Source organism: Diceros bicornis, chromosome 14 (assembly GCF_020826845.1).
Source record: "Diceros bicornis minor isolate mBicDic1 chromosome 14, mDicBic1.mat.cur, whole genome shotgun sequence".
In the NCBI taxonomy this organism is placed as follows: domain Eukaryota; kingdom Metazoa; phylum Chordata; class Mammalia; order Perissodactyla; family Rhinocerotidae; genus Diceros; species Diceros bicornis.
Genome location: NC_080753.1, coordinates 63,402,934 through 63,421,868, shown reverse-complemented (window position 1 = coordinate 63,421,868; position 18,935 = coordinate 63,402,934). Strand labels below are relative to the sequence as shown.

The 18,935-nt window shown below is 42.8% G+C and overlaps 1 protein-coding gene across 2 annotated transcripts; it reads right to left on the bottom strand.

Annotated features, from left to right (window-relative positions):
• Positions 1-1,611: 1,611 nt before the first annotated feature.
• On the bottom strand, positions 1,612-16,720 carry SERPINB9 (serpin family B member 9). 2 transcript variants are annotated; one of them, XM_058555382.1, is made up of 7 exons: positions 16,619-16,720; positions 13,986-14,163; positions 9,358-9,495; positions 8,882-8,999; positions 7,286-7,428; positions 5,269-5,424; positions 1,612-4,106 (listed from the first exon to the last, which is right to left on the bottom strand). In XM_058555382.1, the coding sequence occupies exons 2-7, from the start codon at positions 14,151-14,153 to the stop codon at positions 3,702-3,704; spliced, it is 1,128 nt and encodes a 375-aa protein (XP_058411365.1). In that variant the 5' UTR covers positions 14,154-14,163; positions 16,619-16,720; the 3' UTR covers positions 1,612-3,701. The 2 variants fall into 2 exon arrangements, with proteins under 2 accessions (XP_058411365.1, XP_058411364.1); XM_058555381.1 differs by having other exon boundaries at positions 16,612-16,719.
• Between the last annotated feature and the right edge of the window lie 2,215 nt (positions 16,721-18,935).

The following is an 18,935-nucleotide window of genomic DNA, read 5'->3' as shown; positions in this document are numbered from 1 at the left end:
ATTTCTATATTTCTGTGCTCTAAATTGCTAATTCTTTCCTCTATAATGTCAGCTCTGTTTTTTAAGGATTCTAGATTTTTTATCTCATTCATTGTGTTTTTCATCTCCAGCGTTTCTGTTTGGTTGTATTTTAGAGTCTCAATCTCTTTTGTGAAGAATTTCTTGTGCTCATTAATTTTATTCCTGAGTTCATTGAACTCTTTCTGAGCTTTCTTGTAACTCATTGAGCTTCTTTATGATAACTATTGTGAATTCTCTGTCATTTAGATTGTAAATTTGTGTGACTTCAGGATTGGTTTCTGGACACTTGTCATTTTCGTTCTGGTCTGGAGTATTAATGTATTTCTTCATGCTGTTTGAATGGGGTGGATCTTTGCTGGTGCAAAGTGGTAGTATCAGCCCACAGATTCCACCTGCCACCACTCGGGGGAGGGCAGGAGCTGTGTTTTCTGAGCCTGCCGCATCCCCTGGCAATTGTGCCAATTCGTTGCAAGTTGTGCCAATAGGGTTCTCTGTATCTGGCTGCTGCTGCTTCACACACACACCCACACACAGGCACATGCACTCTGACAGGGATTCCTTGCCCTTGCTGAGAGGCTAAGCTGGTGCACCAGGCGGGATCAGGGGGAGGGGGCACTTTCTTTCCCACCCATGCTCCTGCTCTGCACTCAGTGGTGGGCCACTTGTGTTGCTCCGGTTGGTGGGGGTTCCCCCACAGTGACTGAGTGGCCAGTGTGGAGTGTTCCCACGTGCTAAGCAGCTCCAAGTGAAAGCATTCCCATGGAGGGCTGCCTTTTCCCCCATTTCCTCTCAGAGTCATGTGTCAGCTACTGTGAGGTCCCATGCCCTAGACTGCAGCTGCTGGGGAGGGAGAGGAGATCCACTTATCTCCTTCCACTGCTTCCTGAGGAGCCCAGTACCCCACCTTCAGACGTATGGGTGCTTGAATCTATTGTGTTATGTGATGTTCTCTGTTGGTCAATGAATGTCCTTTTTGTTGTATCTTAGTGGGGGGAGACCAAGGAAACAGCTCACTCCACCATGATGCTGATGTCACCGCTCTTGTTCATTTTTTCATATTTTCTTTCAGTCTAGTTATGGTATTCTTCACAGAATGAATTTGATATATTCAAATTGAGTAATTTTTCACCTTATCACTTGTTTAGATATTATCTTTCCTTTTTATCTAGTATAAACACTTTTTCAATTCAAAAACAGTTTCAGGTGCTGAGACAACTGGATATCCCATATGCAGAAAAATTAAGTTGGACCCCTATCTCACATCATATACATCAAAAAAGATTAACAATCTAAATATCAGAGCTAAAACCATAAAAGACTTAGAACAAAGCATAGCTGTAAATCTTCATGACTTTGGATTTGGCAATGGATTGGATATGACACCAAAAGTATGAGCAACAAAAGAAATAGATAAACTGGACTTCACCGAAATTAAAAACTTTTGTGTATCAAAGGGCATTATCAAAAAAGAGAAAATATAACCTAAAGAATGAGAAAGAATATTCACAAATCATATATCTGATAAGAGTCTAGTATCCAGAATATATAAAGAATGCTTAAAACTTGACAACAAAAAGACAAACAACTCAATGAAAAATTGGACAAAGAACTTCAATAGACTTTTCTCCAAAGATATACAAATGGCCAGTGAGCACATGAAAGATGCACATTATCAGTCATTAGGGAAATGCAAATGAAAAACACAATGAGATATCACTTCCAACCCACTAGGATGGCCAGAATTTCAAGGAAAAAAGGAAAACAACAAGTGCGGACAAGGAGGTGGAGAAATTGGAACCCTCATACATTGCCAGTGGAAATGTATAATGGGTCAGCCACTGTGGAAAGCAGTTTGGTGGTTCCTCAAAAAGCTAAACACAGGGGCCGGCCCCATGGCCTAGTGGTTAAGTTCAGTGCATTCTGTTTCAGTGGCCCCAGTTCCCTTCCCGGGCTTGGACCTACACCACTCGTCTGCGACCTTGTTCTGGCAGCAACCCACGTACAAAATAGAGGAAGACTGGCACAGATGTTGGCACAGGGCAAATCTTCCTCAGGGGGAAAAAAAAAGTTAAACATAGAATTACCATATGACCTAGCAATTCTCTCTTAGATATATACCCAAAAGAACGGAAAACAGGTATTCAAACAAATACATATACATGCATGTTCATAACAGCATTATTCACAAATAGGTAAAAGGTGGAAACAAACCAAATGTCCATCAATGGATGAGCGGATAAACAAATTGTGCTATATCTGTACAGTGGAATATTATTCAGTCATAAATAATGATGAAGTACTGATACATAGTACAACATGAATGAACCTTGAACACATTATGCTAAGTGAAAGAAGACAGACACAAAAGGTCATATATTATATAAATCAATTTATATGAAATATTCAGAATAAGTAAATCCATAGAGATAGAAAGCAGATTGGCATTTGCCAGGGGTAGGAGAGAGCAGGGAATGGGGAGTAACTGCTTAATATGTATGGAGTATTCCTTTGGGGTGATGAACATTTTTTGGAACTAGATAAAGGTAGTGTTGCACAACACTGTTAATGTACTAAAGGCCACTGCATTGTTCATTTTAAAATGGTTGTGTGAATTTCACCTCAATAAAAACTTCTAAAAAAAAATAAAGTCACTGATATCTAATCATCTTTTTAAAAGTTACTGAGCTCATTTATGATCAATTATGAAATTACTTATCAATGCACTAATCAGTGGCATGCAAATATGTAAAATATAGTCCCAACCTCTGATGAATTTACAGTCTAGTTGGAGAACACAGATGGTAAATAAATAAAGCAGCTGCTGCGAGAGAAATGCCCTCTCTTGGCAATAAGAGTGCAAAGATGCATGTCTGCCTATGCAGAAAAGGAAAAACTTCTCAGAGAAGATGACACTGGAAATGAGCTGTAAGGGTTAAATGGAATTTCTACTGTTAGAGTTAGAAGTGGAGAAACACAACAACATGAAGAAAGGTGTGATCCCTACAAAAGAATCACGTGGTAAGCTTAAGGATATTACCTAGTGCAACGTGGTTGTCATAAAAACTATGTAATTCTGGCATGGGTATTAAAAACTAGGTGTCAAAGGACCATGACTCTGCCCCTTTGCATCCCCACTGCCTGACGCAGTGTTTGGTACATACTTGGTGATCGATGAACATTGAACAAAGATAAAATAAAAACGTGCATTAAAGAAACTTCCTAAAAAGTGCAAACACCAGGAAAACTATAAAATAGTAGGAATAGCCAGCAGCATTTATTACTATTGAAATGATCAGGTTAAGGCAAGTGTGTGACCAGATTTGAGGTACAAGGCAGAGCACAGTGTAACTACCATGAATTGCATGTGGAATGAGTGGGAGGTAAGTCTGTGGCCAAATAGGAAAACTCTGCATGTCATCCTATGGGATTTGGACTGCATCTTAAATACAACAGGAAATCATTAAGTCTATTATCCCATGATCCTGACTAAGGAGCGCAAATGAGTGATCAGTATGGCAAGAGCTGAGTGTAGAGAAGCATGGAATTGTGCTGGCAAATCATGGAAACGGTTGAAGAATCTGCCCTCACCTTTGCACTGGGCCCATCCTCATGGAGATGTACAGTGAGATTTGGGGACACAAAAAGAGGGAACTACTCACATGCATAGTAAGTGAACTCCCTTACGGAGAGGAAAACCTGCCACAGAACAGAATGCTGTTGGCTTTGTTGTGCCTAATGAAGAAAAGGAAGGGATGGTCAGCACAGAACCGTGGTCCAAATTCCATGCAACATTCCACAACCACCATGGCTGAAGCAGCCGTGGCCTCCGTGCCTTCCTCATTCACCTCCACAAAACTCTTGTGCACAAACTTGGACAGACACAGGTCTCTCTCGGCTGACATTGCTGAAAAGTCAGCCTTGCCCTGTTGAAAGGCATCAAGTATCCCCAAATGCTGAAGCACAGATTCCATGTCATACTCCTCTTCAAGTTTAAATCTTGGAAGGAAAACTTCAACTTCAGTGCTCTTCATACAGTCTGGCTTGGTCCAGGCTATGAATTTCTCAAAAGTGAGATTTTTTTCCACCTGAAAGACCAGAATTAGATTTTAAGATGCACACTTCAGCACATATCTACATGCACACAGGCATACCACGTACTCCTCCTCCTCTTGGAGATGGGAGTTGATTGTCACACAAAACCAGTGGCACCTTTACCTGCAAGAAAATCTGTTGAGATCTCGTACCTGTGCTATTACATACATGGCTTCCTTGCCAAGCAGGGGAAACCTCAAGCAGCCTGGAGGCACAAAGACTGTGTCTGTTCCCCTCCTTACCCAACAACTACTAGGAGACATCTTTTATCTTGACAATTGTCAATGCCCAGCTGACTGTGCTTCTTTTAACTATGCTTCTTTTGAAGACAAGACATTACTGGCAAGGAAAAAGATTGGAAAAGAAAGGGCTCTCAGTGTAGCTCACCCAGAAGGGAAGTCTGCCCAGAGATGGGATCCTGCATGGTTTCTGGAGAGGAGACATCACAGGGAGCTGGACAGAGGGAGAGCCAACAGCTGCAGCTCTGCTTACACAGGCCCCTTAGGACACGGGAACGCTGCCTGCCACTCGGTGCCCAGTCCAAGAATCTACTGGGCAACAGTTGACTTTCTCACCCTAGGGAGCCACGCTGAAAGACAGCAAGTGGAAGGGGCGAGCCATTTGGGGCTGTTTCTGGCTCCGCCCCCTAAGTGCTGGCTCCTGCCCTCCACCCTTTCCCCTCGTTAGGTCAAAGTGCAAGGTTTTCTCACTCACTGTTTCAGATTCTGAATAGAGACCATGGTTCTTAGTTTTTAAAATATAATGCTAATAACAGTGATTATGATAATTACAAAGGATCGCATTTATATAGGGCTTATTTATGTGCCAGACAGCATGCTAAATTTGATACCTGAGTTACCCCCATTTTATCCTCATAATAAGCCTATCAAGCAGATGTTATCATTATCCCCATTTTGGAGATGAGAAAACAGAGGCTGAGATGAGTTAAGTAATTTGGCAAGGTCATGGAGATAATAATGGGAGAAGTAGGTCTTGAATAACAGTTTGATGCCGAAGCCCAAGTGTCTGAACACTGTGCTCTGCTGCCCGGCTGCCTGCATCCCCAACTTGAAAGGTAAACTCAAAACGTCAAAGTGGTGCTCGAGTTCAGTCCTATAAGGAGGGACACGCAGGGGGTCACTGCGTTCATCTCACCGAGTTTAGATCCACACTGTCGTCAGGGAGCAGAATGACCATGCTCAGCTCCTCGTCCATGTAGGGCAGCTCCAGGAGCTGGGCCTGCACCTCCTCAATGTAGGCAAGTTGAAACGTGGCTTCCTGAAACATCATCTGCACAGGTCTTTGCTCCTTCTGATGCAAATAAACAGATGGGTATGGAATTAAAAATAGGTTACGGAGAGAGGCAATAAAAATTTCCAAAGAACTGCAGTTGTCTCCAGGAGGGTCTTCAGCAGCCGTGATGGAAACACTATTCATGCTCTAGTGAACACTTACAAAATGTCCACCGACTCCGTCCTGTCGTCACGACAAGGCCTCTATTGTAAGCAGATGCAGCACTAGCCTGGGAAAGAAGATGCTGTATTCAGCAAAATAAATGTGATACTCTGCATTTTCCAGAGGAGGAAGTCAGATTTCCCTCATTTAAAATATGTCCGGCACAAAAAAAAAAAAATATGCCCGGCACATATATCTAAGGAAACAATATAATCAAATGATATTAAATAGAAAATTATTTCTATTTAATTAGACAAAGTTTTTATAATAAAGTAGGAGGAAACACAGTTTCACAGCAATATGAGTGGGAGTGTGGATGGATACGGCCCTCAGGAAGCAGTGTGGCAGCAAGTTTGAAGAACCACGTGTATCTTCATGCATTTAAATCCAATTGTCCCAATGCTGGTACTCTTATCCAAGGAAATAATTTTATTTTTTGTGAAGAAGATCAGCCCTGAGCTAACATCCATGCCAATCCTCCTCTTTTTGCTGAGGAAAGCTGGCCCTGGGCTAACATCTGTGCCCATCTTCCTCTACTTTATGTGGGATGCTGCCACAGCATGGCCTGACAAGCGGCGTGTAGGTGCGCGCCCTGGATCTGAACCCGGACCACCAGCAGCGGAGCGCGAGCACTTAACCACTACGCCACAGGGCCGGCCCCAGGAAATAATTTTTTAAAAAGTACATAGGAGGTATATGCATGCAAAAGTTAACTGAGGTATCATACTTATTAAATTAATTTTTAAAAGTTGATACAGACCATCTATTATAAAAACTAAAATAGTTTATAAAATCAATGTTAGAAAAGTTCTCCCCCTCCCCCCTTTGTAACTAGAGGGCTGATTATTTAAAGTACCCCTTATCCCCCCCGAACGGTTTTACCTATGTGGTGTTTTTTTAGGAGCTGGGGGATTGGTAAACTATTTTAATGCCTGCCTGAATTAGAAGTTATACCTCAGTGTCAAGACTAGGGTCTTTGTCAGTTAGTTTTAATATTAAAAACCTATAAAACTGAATTAATAATAATTAATTAACAGCAATTCAAGTCTATACTTATTTTAATTTTTAAAATACCCGATTAAAGAAATATGTTTTCACATTCTCTCCCTCTACCCTCTGGAAGACACACATAGATCACATTTCCTTAACACCTGTTTTTTTGCTTTCTATCTAAGCAACTTGGACTTAAAGGAAAATCTTAAGTTTCCAGAATGAGGGGGCAGCAATGAATGTATAAGAGATTATCAGAGGCAGTAGAAGCAGTAATAAAATGCAAAAAATTAGGGGCCCGCACCGTGGCACAAGTGGTTATTAAGTGCGCGTGCTCCGCTGCGGCCACCCGGGGTTCGCCGGTTCAGATCCCGGACGCGCACGGATGCACGGCTTGTCAAGCCATGCCGTGGCAGCGTCCCATATGAAGTGGAGGAAGATGGGCATGGATGTTAGCCCAGGGCCAGTATTCCTCAGCGAAAAAAAGAGGAGGATTGGCAGATGTTAGCACAGGGCTGATCTTCCTCACACACACACAAAAAAATGCAAAAAATTATAGGCAGCAAATATTTTTTATTCCGTCAGTCCTTTTCTACTGAGTTTAAAATTCCATTCAGAAATGTGTTGTTTCAAATTACTTTTAACTAATCACTTATGCTTTCAGAATGTTAAATTTTTCCATTCAACTTATTCATCAAACTAAAGGGATTTTGAAAGCTTCCCCCACCTGGTTTATTTTAAAAGGCATTTCCCTTGTGTACGTTTTGTTGAACTGTTCATTCCACCTTCCTTTGAAGTAGATGGCGTTGACAAGAACCAGCCTGGTCTGCGCATCAACTGAGTTACCTGGCAACAACTCTCGAATTTTACCTTCCAGGAAAAGTAGAGAATATATTCAGTTGATTTTTTTAAAAGCATGATGAATAAACTGTGATAAGGCTTATTGACAGATCCTTGATTATTAGTCGAGAACCAAACATTCTTTTTTCAAATTTGCTGAGTTTGGAATGTTACGTACAGAAATCAAAAACAACACAAGCAAGTAGTATTCATGATCACCGATGCTTTGGGAATATCTACAAAGTTGATGACAGCAAAAGACTTCTAAATCACTCAGGGAAAGACACTACACCAGGCTGGGGAACGAGGTGAGCAGGAAATGAGAGACGGGATGGAGGGGCCTCGGTTACCCCATGTGGTTAAATGGAGTGTCTGATCTAAGGCTCCAAAGTTACATCCACTGCTAACATTCCACGACCACATGTGGACACTTCAGAGGCAGCCGGAAAGAACGACTCAAAGAGGAAATTGCTGGCAATGGGCAGTGTGGGTACACTGAGGAGCTTCTGGAAGCCTCTAGAAAAGACTTCACTATTTGATCCTCTAAACAAAACACCAGACATTCCTGGAAAAGGTAAAGTGGGCAAGTGAAATAGTCCCTTCTTCCCTCGGATATTGAGTTGTACCTTTTCAATGAACGAAAAGCATCCTTGCTAATTCACTGCTTCCAGATGGCATAAGTGGGAAATATTCCAAGAAGAAATGGGGGAAGTAACTGCTAAGTCTTTAAGGAAAGACAACCTCTTGTTCTTTACTGTCTCATTTAGTAACAGAAACAGGAATGCTCCTAGTGGTACTAAGTATAGTTGGTGCAGAGGAGCTGAATGGTTCAAACATCATACCATCATTGATTGTGGGGGCCAAGATCAGAACATGCCACTCTCTGAAATAGAAACGAATAAGGCTCAACCCCAAACACAGGGCGATTTCAGTCTGCAGAATTGATCAGCCCTGAGAGAAGGTTTGCAGTTGGCCTACCAAGTCTAGGTTTATCAAGTCTAATTAAGGGAGTGTTAAGTGGAAGACATGAAGGAGGCAGAAGAATAAGTAAGCTTAACATGTACAGTAAAGGTGGTGGTGATGGAGGTCCACATAGAATCTAGAAAGAGGAGGCCCAAGTGTATGACTCAGGGAAGATTTGACCATGAGTCTCCTTCCTACAGAGATGATGCATTCACACAACATGTCAATGTTACAGGCCAAGTGAAAGGACATTTCTGTGTAAGTTATTAAACTGGAAATCTGGCCTATGAGTTTCTTCTGACATTTGTATCAGTCACTCTGTTCCTGGGAGAATGGACAAAATTGAGTCTTTGTTGTTGAAAACCCAAGCATCTGATTGGAACCTCTATGAGTCCATTAAGGTTCAAATATGCCATGAGGCCAAGCCTGTCAACGTGACTCTGACCATCTGAAACACTGGTGAAATCAGAGGAGCAGGAAGAGGAGGCGCAGGGGAGGGGAAATCACACATAATTCTGACCTTCAGTCTTTTTTGAGACCCAAGTGTTTATACGTTTCCTGGACTGCTCTGCAGCTTTGGCAAAGGAAAGCTGCTCCAGCTCAGCATGGTAGAATTGAAGACAGGATTCCTTGAAGGTCTTTGGAGAGAAAAGTGTTCAATGAGGCTATGTTCCTAAATAAAATGTCAGGAAGTTTCCAAAATTCTGAATATTACATACTTTTTATTAAAAAGAGCATACATCTCTTAAAAGTGATCATATCATAGTCTACTAGATATTAAAATATCAGAGTTTATAAATAGGTAAGTACTAAGCCATGAATAACGAGAAATGGATAAATGAATTCTAGAAGTAGTCAAATTTTAAATAATTCAAGGTATAGCTATAGCATTATGATTTTTTAAAACAATGTTCCCCATAAGTTTCAGTTCTCTAGGTCTTTCCCTCAACTCTATATTTTGAATACAACTTTTATTGTTCTGTTGACTCAACTTACTGAGAGGAATTCACAAGTCTTTTCTCCAAAGAGCCTGTTGGCTGTTCGGAGCAAGTAATGAACGCCGGGCTTGTTTACTTCAGCGAGAAGGGACTGGAATCCCTGATGAATGTCTTTATCTGTGTTTAAAGAAAGCACCTGTTGAGAAAAATAATTAAGAAATTATCAATATTGCTCTTTGGTCTCAAAAAACTTTGTAAGCAAAATTTTTTCTCAAATACTCCACAAAATTTTCCTTTAAAGGGACATTATTTTAATTGTGGATTTAATACATACTAGAAAAGCAATATCATTTGGGGGCTGGGGGAAGATACAGAAAGAAAAAGAGAGAGAGAGAACAAGAGAGAAAGAGTTGGCTTTTCTGCCTAAACAGATCTCTTGTTTAAAGATGAGTAACAGGAAAGAATGAAAAGGACCTGCATCCCAGGAAAGCAGGTCCTAAAAAGAAGACAACTTACCTCTAAAATGTACCAACCAAAAAAAAACATGCAGTTAAAAGCATTAAAAATTCAAGGAGAAATGGGCAAAAATACCCTCACAGTGGGAAACACATCACTTTCAGTCTCTGACAGCTTAAACAGAACCCAAGAGCTAGTTCTCTGAAAGAACTTCCTTTATGTTAGAAGCAACAATATGCATTGAGCATTAGAGGATAAGAAATCTAGTTGAGCATTAGAGGATAAGAAACTCACAGTGTCACACCCAGTAGAGTAACCAGACAATTCTGGGGCTCTAAAAATAAGCTCCTGTGAACTTGGGTTCACTGGCCTAAGTTAGAAGAGTTCACTAAGCATAAAGAATACCCTCTCTATAAAGAGATAGAAATAGTAATCAAAAACCTCCCCCAAAATAGAAGTCCAGGACCAGATGGCATCTCTGGAGAATGCTACCAAACATACAAAGAAGATTTAGTACCTATCCTTCTCAAACTATTCCAAAAAATTAAAGCAGACGCAATGCTTCCTAACATATTTTATGAGGCCAACATCACTGTGATCCCAAAGCCAGACGAGGACAACACAAAGCAGGAAAATTATAGGCCAATATTTCTGGTGAACATAGATGCAATAATCTTCAACAAAATATTGGCAAACCGAATACAGCAATATGTTAAAACAATCATATACCATGAACAAGTGGGATTTATACCAGGAACGCAGGGATGGTTCAACATCCACAAATCAATCAATGTGATACACCACACTAACAAAATGAAGAATAAAAACCACATGATCAACTCAATAGATGCAGAGAAAGCATCTGACAAGATCCAACATCCATTTATGATAAAAACTCTCAATAAAATGGGTATACAAGGAAAGCATCTCAACATGATAAAAGCCATATATGGCAAATCCACAGCCAACATCATACTCAACAGTAAAAAACTGAAAGCCATCCTTCTGAGAACAGGAACAAGACAAGGGTGCCCACTCTCACCACTCATATTCAACACAGTACTGGAGGTTTTGCCCAGAGCAATTATGCAAGAAAAAGGAAAAATAGTACCCAAATTGGCAAGGAACAAGTGAAACTCTTGCTTGTTTGCAGATGACATGAGTTTACATATAGAAAACCCTAAAGAATCCATGGGAAAACCATTAGAAATAATCAACAACTACAGCAAAGGGGAAGGGTACAAAATCAACTTATGAAAATTAGTTGCATTTCTATACTCTAATAACAAACTAACAGAAAGAGACTCAAGAATACAATCCCATTTACAATTGCAACAAAAAGAATAAAATATCTAGGAATAAATTTAACTAAGGAGGTGAAAGACCAATACAATGAAAACTATAAGATATTATTGAAATAAATCAATGATGACATAAAGAAATGGAAAGAAATTCCATGCACATGAATTAGAAGAGTAAAACATAGTAAAATGTCCTATGTATTTTATTTTATTTTTAGATAAATTAGAAGAGTAAAACATAGTAAAATGTCCTACTTTTATTTTACTATGTTCATTTTAGTAAAAATACTAAATGTCCAGATTACCTAAAGCAATCTACAGATTCAGTGCAATTCCAATCAGAATCCCAATGACATTCTTCATGGAAATAGAACAAAGAATCCTAAAATTCTATAGGGCAACAAAAGACCCTGAACGTCTAAAGCAATGCTGAGAAAAAAAGAACAAAGCTGGAGGCATCAGAATCCTTGACTTCAAAATATATTACAAAGCTATAGTAATCAAAACAGCATGGTAGTGGTAAAAAACAGACCCACATATCAGTGGAACAGAACTGAAAGCCCAGAAATAAAACCACACGTCTCCAGACAGCTAATCTTCGACAAAGGAGCTAAGAACACACAATGGAGAAAGGAAAGTCGCGTCAATAAATGGTATTGGGAAAACTGGACAGCCGCATGCAAAAGAATCAAAGTAGACCATTATCTTTTGCCACACACAAAAATTAACTCAAAATGGATTAAAGACTTGAAGGTAAGACGTGAAACCATAAAACTCCTAGAAGAAAATATAGGGAGTACACTCTTTGACATCAGTTTTAGAAGAATCTCTTCGAATAGCATTTCTACTCAGGCAAGGGAAACAAAAGAAAAAATAAACAAATGGGACTTCATCAGACTAAAGAGCTTCTGCAAGGCAAAGGAAACCACGAACAAAATGAAAAGACAACTCACCAACTGGGAGAAAATATTTGCAAATCATATATCTGACAAGGGGTTAATCTCCAAAATATATAAAGAAATCATAAACTCAACAACAAAAAATCAAACAATCCAATCAAGAAATGGGCAGAGGGTATGAACAGACATTTTTCAAAGAAGATATACAGATGGCCAACAGGCACATGAATAGACGTTCAACATCACCAATCATCAGGGAAACACAAATCAAAACTACACTGAGATGTCACCTTACACCCATTAGAATGGCTATAATCACCAAGACAAAAAATAACAAATATTGGAGAGGATGTAGAGAAAAGGGAACCCTCATACACTGCTGGTGGGAATGCAAACTGGTGCAGCCACTATGGAAAATAGCGTGGAGAGTTCTCGAAAAATTAAAAATAGAAATACCACATGACCCAGCTATCCCATTATTGGGTATTTATCCAAAGAACTTGAAATCAACAATTCAAAGAGACTTATGCACCCCTATGTTCATTGCAGCATTATTCACTATAGCCAAAACATGGAAACAACCCAAGTGCCCAATAACTGATGAGTGGATAAAGAAGATGTGGTATATATACACAATGGAATACTACTCAGCCATAAAAAAGACAAAAATCGTCCCATTTGCAACAACATGGATGGAACCCGAGGGTATTATGTTAAGGGAGATAAGCCAGACAGAGAAAGATAAACACCATACGATGTCCCTCATATGTGGAAGATAAACAAACATATGGACAAAGAGAACAGATTAATGGTTACCAGATGGGAAGGGGGTTGGGGGTTGGGCATAAGGGGTAAACAGGCACATTTATATGGTGACTGACAAATAATAACGTACACTTGAAATTTTGCAATGTTATAAACCATTATGACCTCAATAAAATTAAAAAATTAAAAAAAAGAATCCCCTCTATACACAAACCTTCACTCCCTCACACCATGAGCTAGAAAATGATTAAAATGAGTAATTACTACTAAAAGGATTCTCAAGGGAAGAGAAAGTCATATGGAAACACAGAACCACATTGACTAACATTCCTACAATAAAGGTGTGTGCAGGGCTGTGAGCTCAGCAATGATACAAGCTTTTAGGTTTCATCTCAGGCACATATCCCCAGACCACTCTATAAAACCACTTGTGATAGGGATTGATTCTTAGTCATTTTCAGATGTTTACTGAATATCTGTTAATCTAAACTACTACATACACAGTCTGCACATGTAATTAAGTACATGCCTTTTCACTCTCTTCTGCACAGTTCTGTTTATCCCCTTACTGAGCTAGGAAGGCATGTTAGTATATCAATGACTTGACATAGACATCCCCTTCCTTAGCAATGAATAATTATAGTTACAAAGTCTTTTACTCCAAAAATGAGATAGATCTTAGCTGCCTAGATTTCAAATAATTTCAGTATCATTTTCTAAAGAAAGATAAAGAGCTAGGACAATTTTTTGTGTGTGTGTGAAGAAGATCAGCCCTGAGCTAACATCTGCCAATGCTCCTCTTTTTTTTTGCTGAGGAAGGCTGGCCCTGGGCTAACACCCGTGCCCATCTTCCTCCACCTTATATGGGAGGCCTGCCACAGCATCGCCTGACAAGCGGTGTGTCAGTGCACGCCCAGGATCCAAACCAGCAAACCCCAGGCCACAGCAGCGGAGCACGCACACCCAACCGCTTGCGCCACCGGGGTGGCCCCGAGCTAGGACAAAATTTTGATCGTCTTATCCAGGTTATTAATTGGAGAAACTTTTCCCAAAAAGTCTCCGTGAAGGAGACTCCCAGCCCTGCCCTTTGCATCATGTTCCCCAGGCAGCCCCACCTCCCGGAAATGAACATGTGTGTGTGAACACACCAGGCTCCACTCCCCCATCCTCCTTCGCAGCAGCTCTGGAGCAGCAGGTATGAAGCTGGTGATAGAACATAACAACCGCAGAGCCAGTCCCTTCTCCTGGGCGACAGGCAGCCTTACCTGGGCCATCTGGGCAGCGGTGTTTCCTTTTGCCCCCAGGAAGACCATGGCCAGGGCAGAGGAAATGCTCACAGGAGAATAAAACACATTGTGTGAAGGGTTGTCTTGACACAGTATCTTTAAAAGGCGGAGTGCAAATGTGCCATTTGCTTCAGAAAGAGCGTCCATGATGCAGAGTCTAGACCGAGAGAATAAAGAGAAAGGCTGCTTCAATACACCCCTGGACGTTACTGACCTTGTACATGGCAATTTTGGAATTGTACTTTTTTTTAACTTAGATCTCATAAATATTTTAAGTTGAAGGAAAATTCATTTACTGCTGTTCTCAGTCCAAAAAAATAAGTCCAAATTTTAAGGTAGTTAGCTAAGTGTGGTAGTGGCAGCAGATCAAACCAGCTTGCGAGTCTCGGGAAAATCAACAGAACTGGCTCGCCTGCACAGACACACACATACACACACACAGAGCCATGTGCACACACAGGCATGTGCATGCACACATAACACACAGCCTCCTGGGAGCAATGAAGTCTAATCCTCTCCCATAAGGACCAATTCCTTCCATCTGAAGAGGAGAAGAGAGGGGGAGGAGGGGGACGGGGGGGGGAGGAGGAGGAGGGGGAGGAGGAGGAAACTCCAAGTGAAAAACTTCTCAGTTCTCTAGTCTGGTCTCCATAATACCATGTTTATTCTTGCATACATTAATGAAGAGTACTTGCGAGATTTTCAATTATGCACCAGACCGTGGTCTTCTCATGTGTCAGCTGATACATGAAAAATGTATGAGATGCTGAACTGGGCCCAGAGACAGGCTGAAATTGGGTATAAAATTGGCTACGAAGCAAGGAACTTTCATCTCCAGTGGCTGGTCTGTCTGCCGCTGGCCAGCCGAGGGAGAGCCAGCCTGCTCTCCTGCTGAGCAGCCCTCAGCCTCCAGATGGCCAACAACTCCTGACATCCCATAACCCAACTCAGAGTGCCTGCACATCGCCATCCCCTAGACATCATGTGATCTATGAACATTCGAAATGCGGCTTTGAGACAACTGTGTGTTGTTTCTATTTTGTTTTTCAATATTCTTGATAACTCAGAAACACAGATTTGCGAGCTTTACTCATTAGCTCCAGCAAAAGCCACTAGCGTAGACTGTGCATTTGCGGGGGGAAACCAGCCCCTGCCAAATGCCAGAGTGGAAAGGCACAGAGGAACAGAGAAGAGTCAAAAAAAAAAAACAAACAAACCAGTCGGGGTGACCAGGTGAAACCAATGAGAACAGGCAGGCCTATCTGTGAAGCCAGGGGAGGTCACAGTGTAAATGCTAGTGCGCAGGTTGCAGACTGCACATCTGAAACTGAACACATCACCGCCATCATCCCCCAGCATTTCTTCACATTTCTCCAACATTTCTTGGAAAAGAGACTCTCACTCACCCGACTGCTTGCCTCAGACCCCAGGAGACCTCCCTGACTCCTTCCCACCTCCCCTCATCCCCTCAGCCCCTCACCAAGGCCTGTCTTCTGCCCCCTAAATAGCTCTTGAACCAGATCCTGCACCTGGTCTGGACCACCTTCTCCCTCTCCATTCCAGGCTCCCTGCTGTCCCTCTTGAGAGCCTCAGAGCAATGCACAGGGAACTGGCTCCTCCACCACTCCCACGCCCCCCCAGCCCCGCCCACCCCCACATACACTCCATTCTGAGAGGAAAGCAGCATCCTGATCCTTTCCCTCTCCTCTTAGATCTCCCATGGCCCTTAGGACGAGCTCAAAGCTCACTTTATTTAAATGGCTTATCATCCGCCTGGCCTCCTCCTCCTGCTCCAGCCTCCACCTCTAGCCATCCTGAACCCCTTCCAGTCCCTCAAAGTCACCTCTGAGCCTTTGAAAACACTGCGTATCCGACTCCCCATCCCCTTAACTGGGTTCATGGCACTCCCCCCTCCCTCTCCACTCAGCTTCAGGAGGCTTCAGACTCCCTACCCTAGAGGAGGTTTCCCTCACTGCGTCCACCCACGCCCCAGCATAACTCATCACTCTGTATTGTAATTCCTCCGTCATTGATTGTGTCGGGCCGCCCCGGAAGCTCTGAAGGCAAGGGCAGTCTGGCACCGCTGATTCTAAGGGCCTGGAGGAGCGCTCAGGAAATGGAAGGGCTCCGTAAGTTTGTGTTGAATTAACAAAAGAATTAGGATGGATAAAAGTGCTCAGGATTCGCAACTACAGACTGGTGACGTACACGGGAGAGGTAGGGCGGATGTCATTATGCTGATCCCTGAGGGGACAGGGGAGGGGAAGAAATGGGGCCGGCAGTGGAATGGGGCTGTAGGGTGAGGACCCAGGCAAAGGGAAGGGCAGCGATGCCGCAGGAAGAGGCATCGGAAGAGCAGAGAGACGACGTGGAGGAGGGACAGCGGCTGTGGCTTGTTCGGAAATCACGGGACACAGGCTCTGGCCACTGACCAGCTGCGGCCCAGAGAGCCTCTATTTCTGGAAATAAGGAGGCGGCACCGCCTTCTCGGGTTCGTTTTTGTAGCGACAGCTCTCACGCCCTCGCGTCGCGTCTGTAAGTGATAGCCTGGGGGTTCTCCTCGTCCCCCCAGCCCCCGCCCCGCCCCGCCCCACTATGCCCCCACCTGCCACCTTCAGCACCGCCGCGCTCCTGCTGTGGCCTGGATCTCCTCTGAGCCTGGATCCCGACGACCCGAAGCGCAGACCCGCCTGCTGCAGCCGCGCGCCGTGGGTCCGCACTCAGGTCTCCGGCCCCCGCGGATCTTGCGCCCGCTCTCGGCGTGGGGGCGGGGCCGGGGAGTTCCAGCCCTCCGCGTGCGGCTGGGCCGGGCGTGGGCGGAGCCCTCGGTGGCCCGGGTGAGGGCGAGCCCAGGGGCCGCGCCTTCTCCGTTCCCCCAGGGCCCGGGTCGAGGACGTCCCCGCCCAGCCCCGCGCGCCCCCGCCTCGCCTGTGGGACCCACAGTTACGCACCGGACCCCCGCTGGGGGCACGGGGGCACGGGGACACGGGATGGGCTGGAGGCGCGCTCTTCTTGCCGATACCATGGCGAATCCAAGCCAAGTTCTGAAAGGGAAAGCATTTTCAAACTGATAGCCCAGCCTGGCTGGAAGCTCGCGGTGCCTCTGGCGCAAAAATAACACCTGGGGCACCTGGGGACGAGGCGAAGAGAACTTGAAATCCTGGGCTTTTCCACTTTCAGGAAACAAGCAAAGGTGGAGTGACAGATTCCTATTTTAGTGCATTCTCCTGAGGGCCCGAATTAGGGTGAGGTAAGCCAGGTGACTAGGACACGTTTAAGGAGGCACGCACTCTTAGGTGCCAACCCCTGCACTTGCGTGACCCTGAGAACCAGTGCCTCCTTATATTTTGCACCCTAGGTCCCTCCCTTTGTTTTAATAACAGCTTTATTGATATATAATTAATATACCATAATATTCACTTTCTTGAAGCATACTATTCAGTGGTTTTTAGTCTACTCACAAAGCTCTACAACTATCACCAATATCTAACTCCAGAACATTTTCATCACCTCAGAAAGAAACACCAAGGGGCCGGTCCCTGTGGCATAGTGGTTAAGTGCCCGCACTCCACTGCAGGCAGCCTGGGTTCGGATCCTGGGTGCGCAGTGATGCACTGCTTATCAGGCCATGCTGTGGCAGCATCCCATATAAAGTGGAGGAAGATGGGCAGAGATGTTAGCCCAGGGCCAGTCTTCCTCAGCAAAAAGAGGAGGATTGGCATGGATGTTAGCTCAGGGCTGATCTTCTTCACAAAAAAAAAGAAACCCCATACCCATGAGCAACTATTCTCCATGCCCTCCTTCCCCCAGCCCCTGGACCACTAATCCATATTCTGTCTCTATGGGTTTGCCCGTTACAGGCATTTCATGCAGATGGAATCATACAACATGTTACATATGTTGCATAGTCTTTTGTGATTGCCTTCTTCCACTTGGCATAATGTTTTCAAGGTTTGTCCTTGATGGCTCAATGTAACATTTATCAGTACCTCATTTCATTTTATGGCTCAATAATACTCACAGTAATGTTGGGTATATATAGCAATTTTGTTTATTCATTCATCAATTGATAGACATTTGGATTGTTTCCCTCTTTTGTCTGTTATGAATAATGCTGCTATGAACATTCACACACAAGTTTTTGTGTAGACATATATTTTCATTTCTCTTGGGTATATACCTAAGAGTGGAATTGCTGGATCATTTGGTAACTCTATATTTAACTTTCTGAGGAACTGCCAAACTATTTTGCAAAGGAGCTGTGCAGTTTTACATTCCCACCACCAATGTGGGTTTCAATTTCTTGGCATTATCTATCTTTTTTAATTTCAGTCATGCTACTGTATGCGAAGTGGTATCTCATTATGGTTTTGAGTTGTATTTCCCTGATGTCTAATGATGTTGCACATCTTTTCAAGTGCTTATTGGCTCTTTTTATATTTTCTTCAAGAAATGTCAATTCAAATGCTTTGCCCATTTTCAGATTGGGTTATTTGTCTTTTTATTGTTGATTTTTAACACCATGAATGCTGATTTACTTCATCATCATAATCAAATTGCTCAAAACCAATGATAAAGAGAAAATCTTAAAAGTGATCAAAGAAAAAAGGTACAGAAAAACGAAGATAAAGATGATACCAGAATTCTCTTTGACAACAATGTAAGCAAGAATACAGTGGAGAAACACCTTTAAAATGCTGCAAGAAAAAATAGAAACCATCAACCTAGAATTTTATACTCTTCAAAAATATCTTTCAAAAATGAAGATGAAATACTTTTCCAGACATACAAAAACTGAAAATTTTCATCACCATCAAGACATGTTATAGTAGTTCCTTCAGGCAGGTAGAAGGCAAGTGATACCAGGTGGAAATAAGGATCTACCCAAAGGAAGAAGAGCATTGAAAATGGTAACTATCAGGTAAATAC

What these genes read in the sequence shown, in the direction of transcription:
- SERPINB9 (XM_058555382.1), bottom strand. Translation starts at nt 14,153, where the DNA reads ATGGACGCTCTTTCTGAAGCAAATGGCACATTTGCACTCCGCCTTTTA. An exon ending in CCGCTGCCCAGATGGCCCAG is followed by an intron (nt 9,496 to 13,985) that starts GTAAGGCTGCCT and finishes TTTTCTCAACAG; the next exon opens with GTGCTTTCTTTAAACACAGA. An exon ending in ACAGTGTGGATCTAAACTCG is followed by an intron (nt 4,107 to 5,268) that starts GTGAGATGAACG and finishes CTGGTCTTTCAG; the next exon opens with GTGGAAAAAAATCTCACTTT.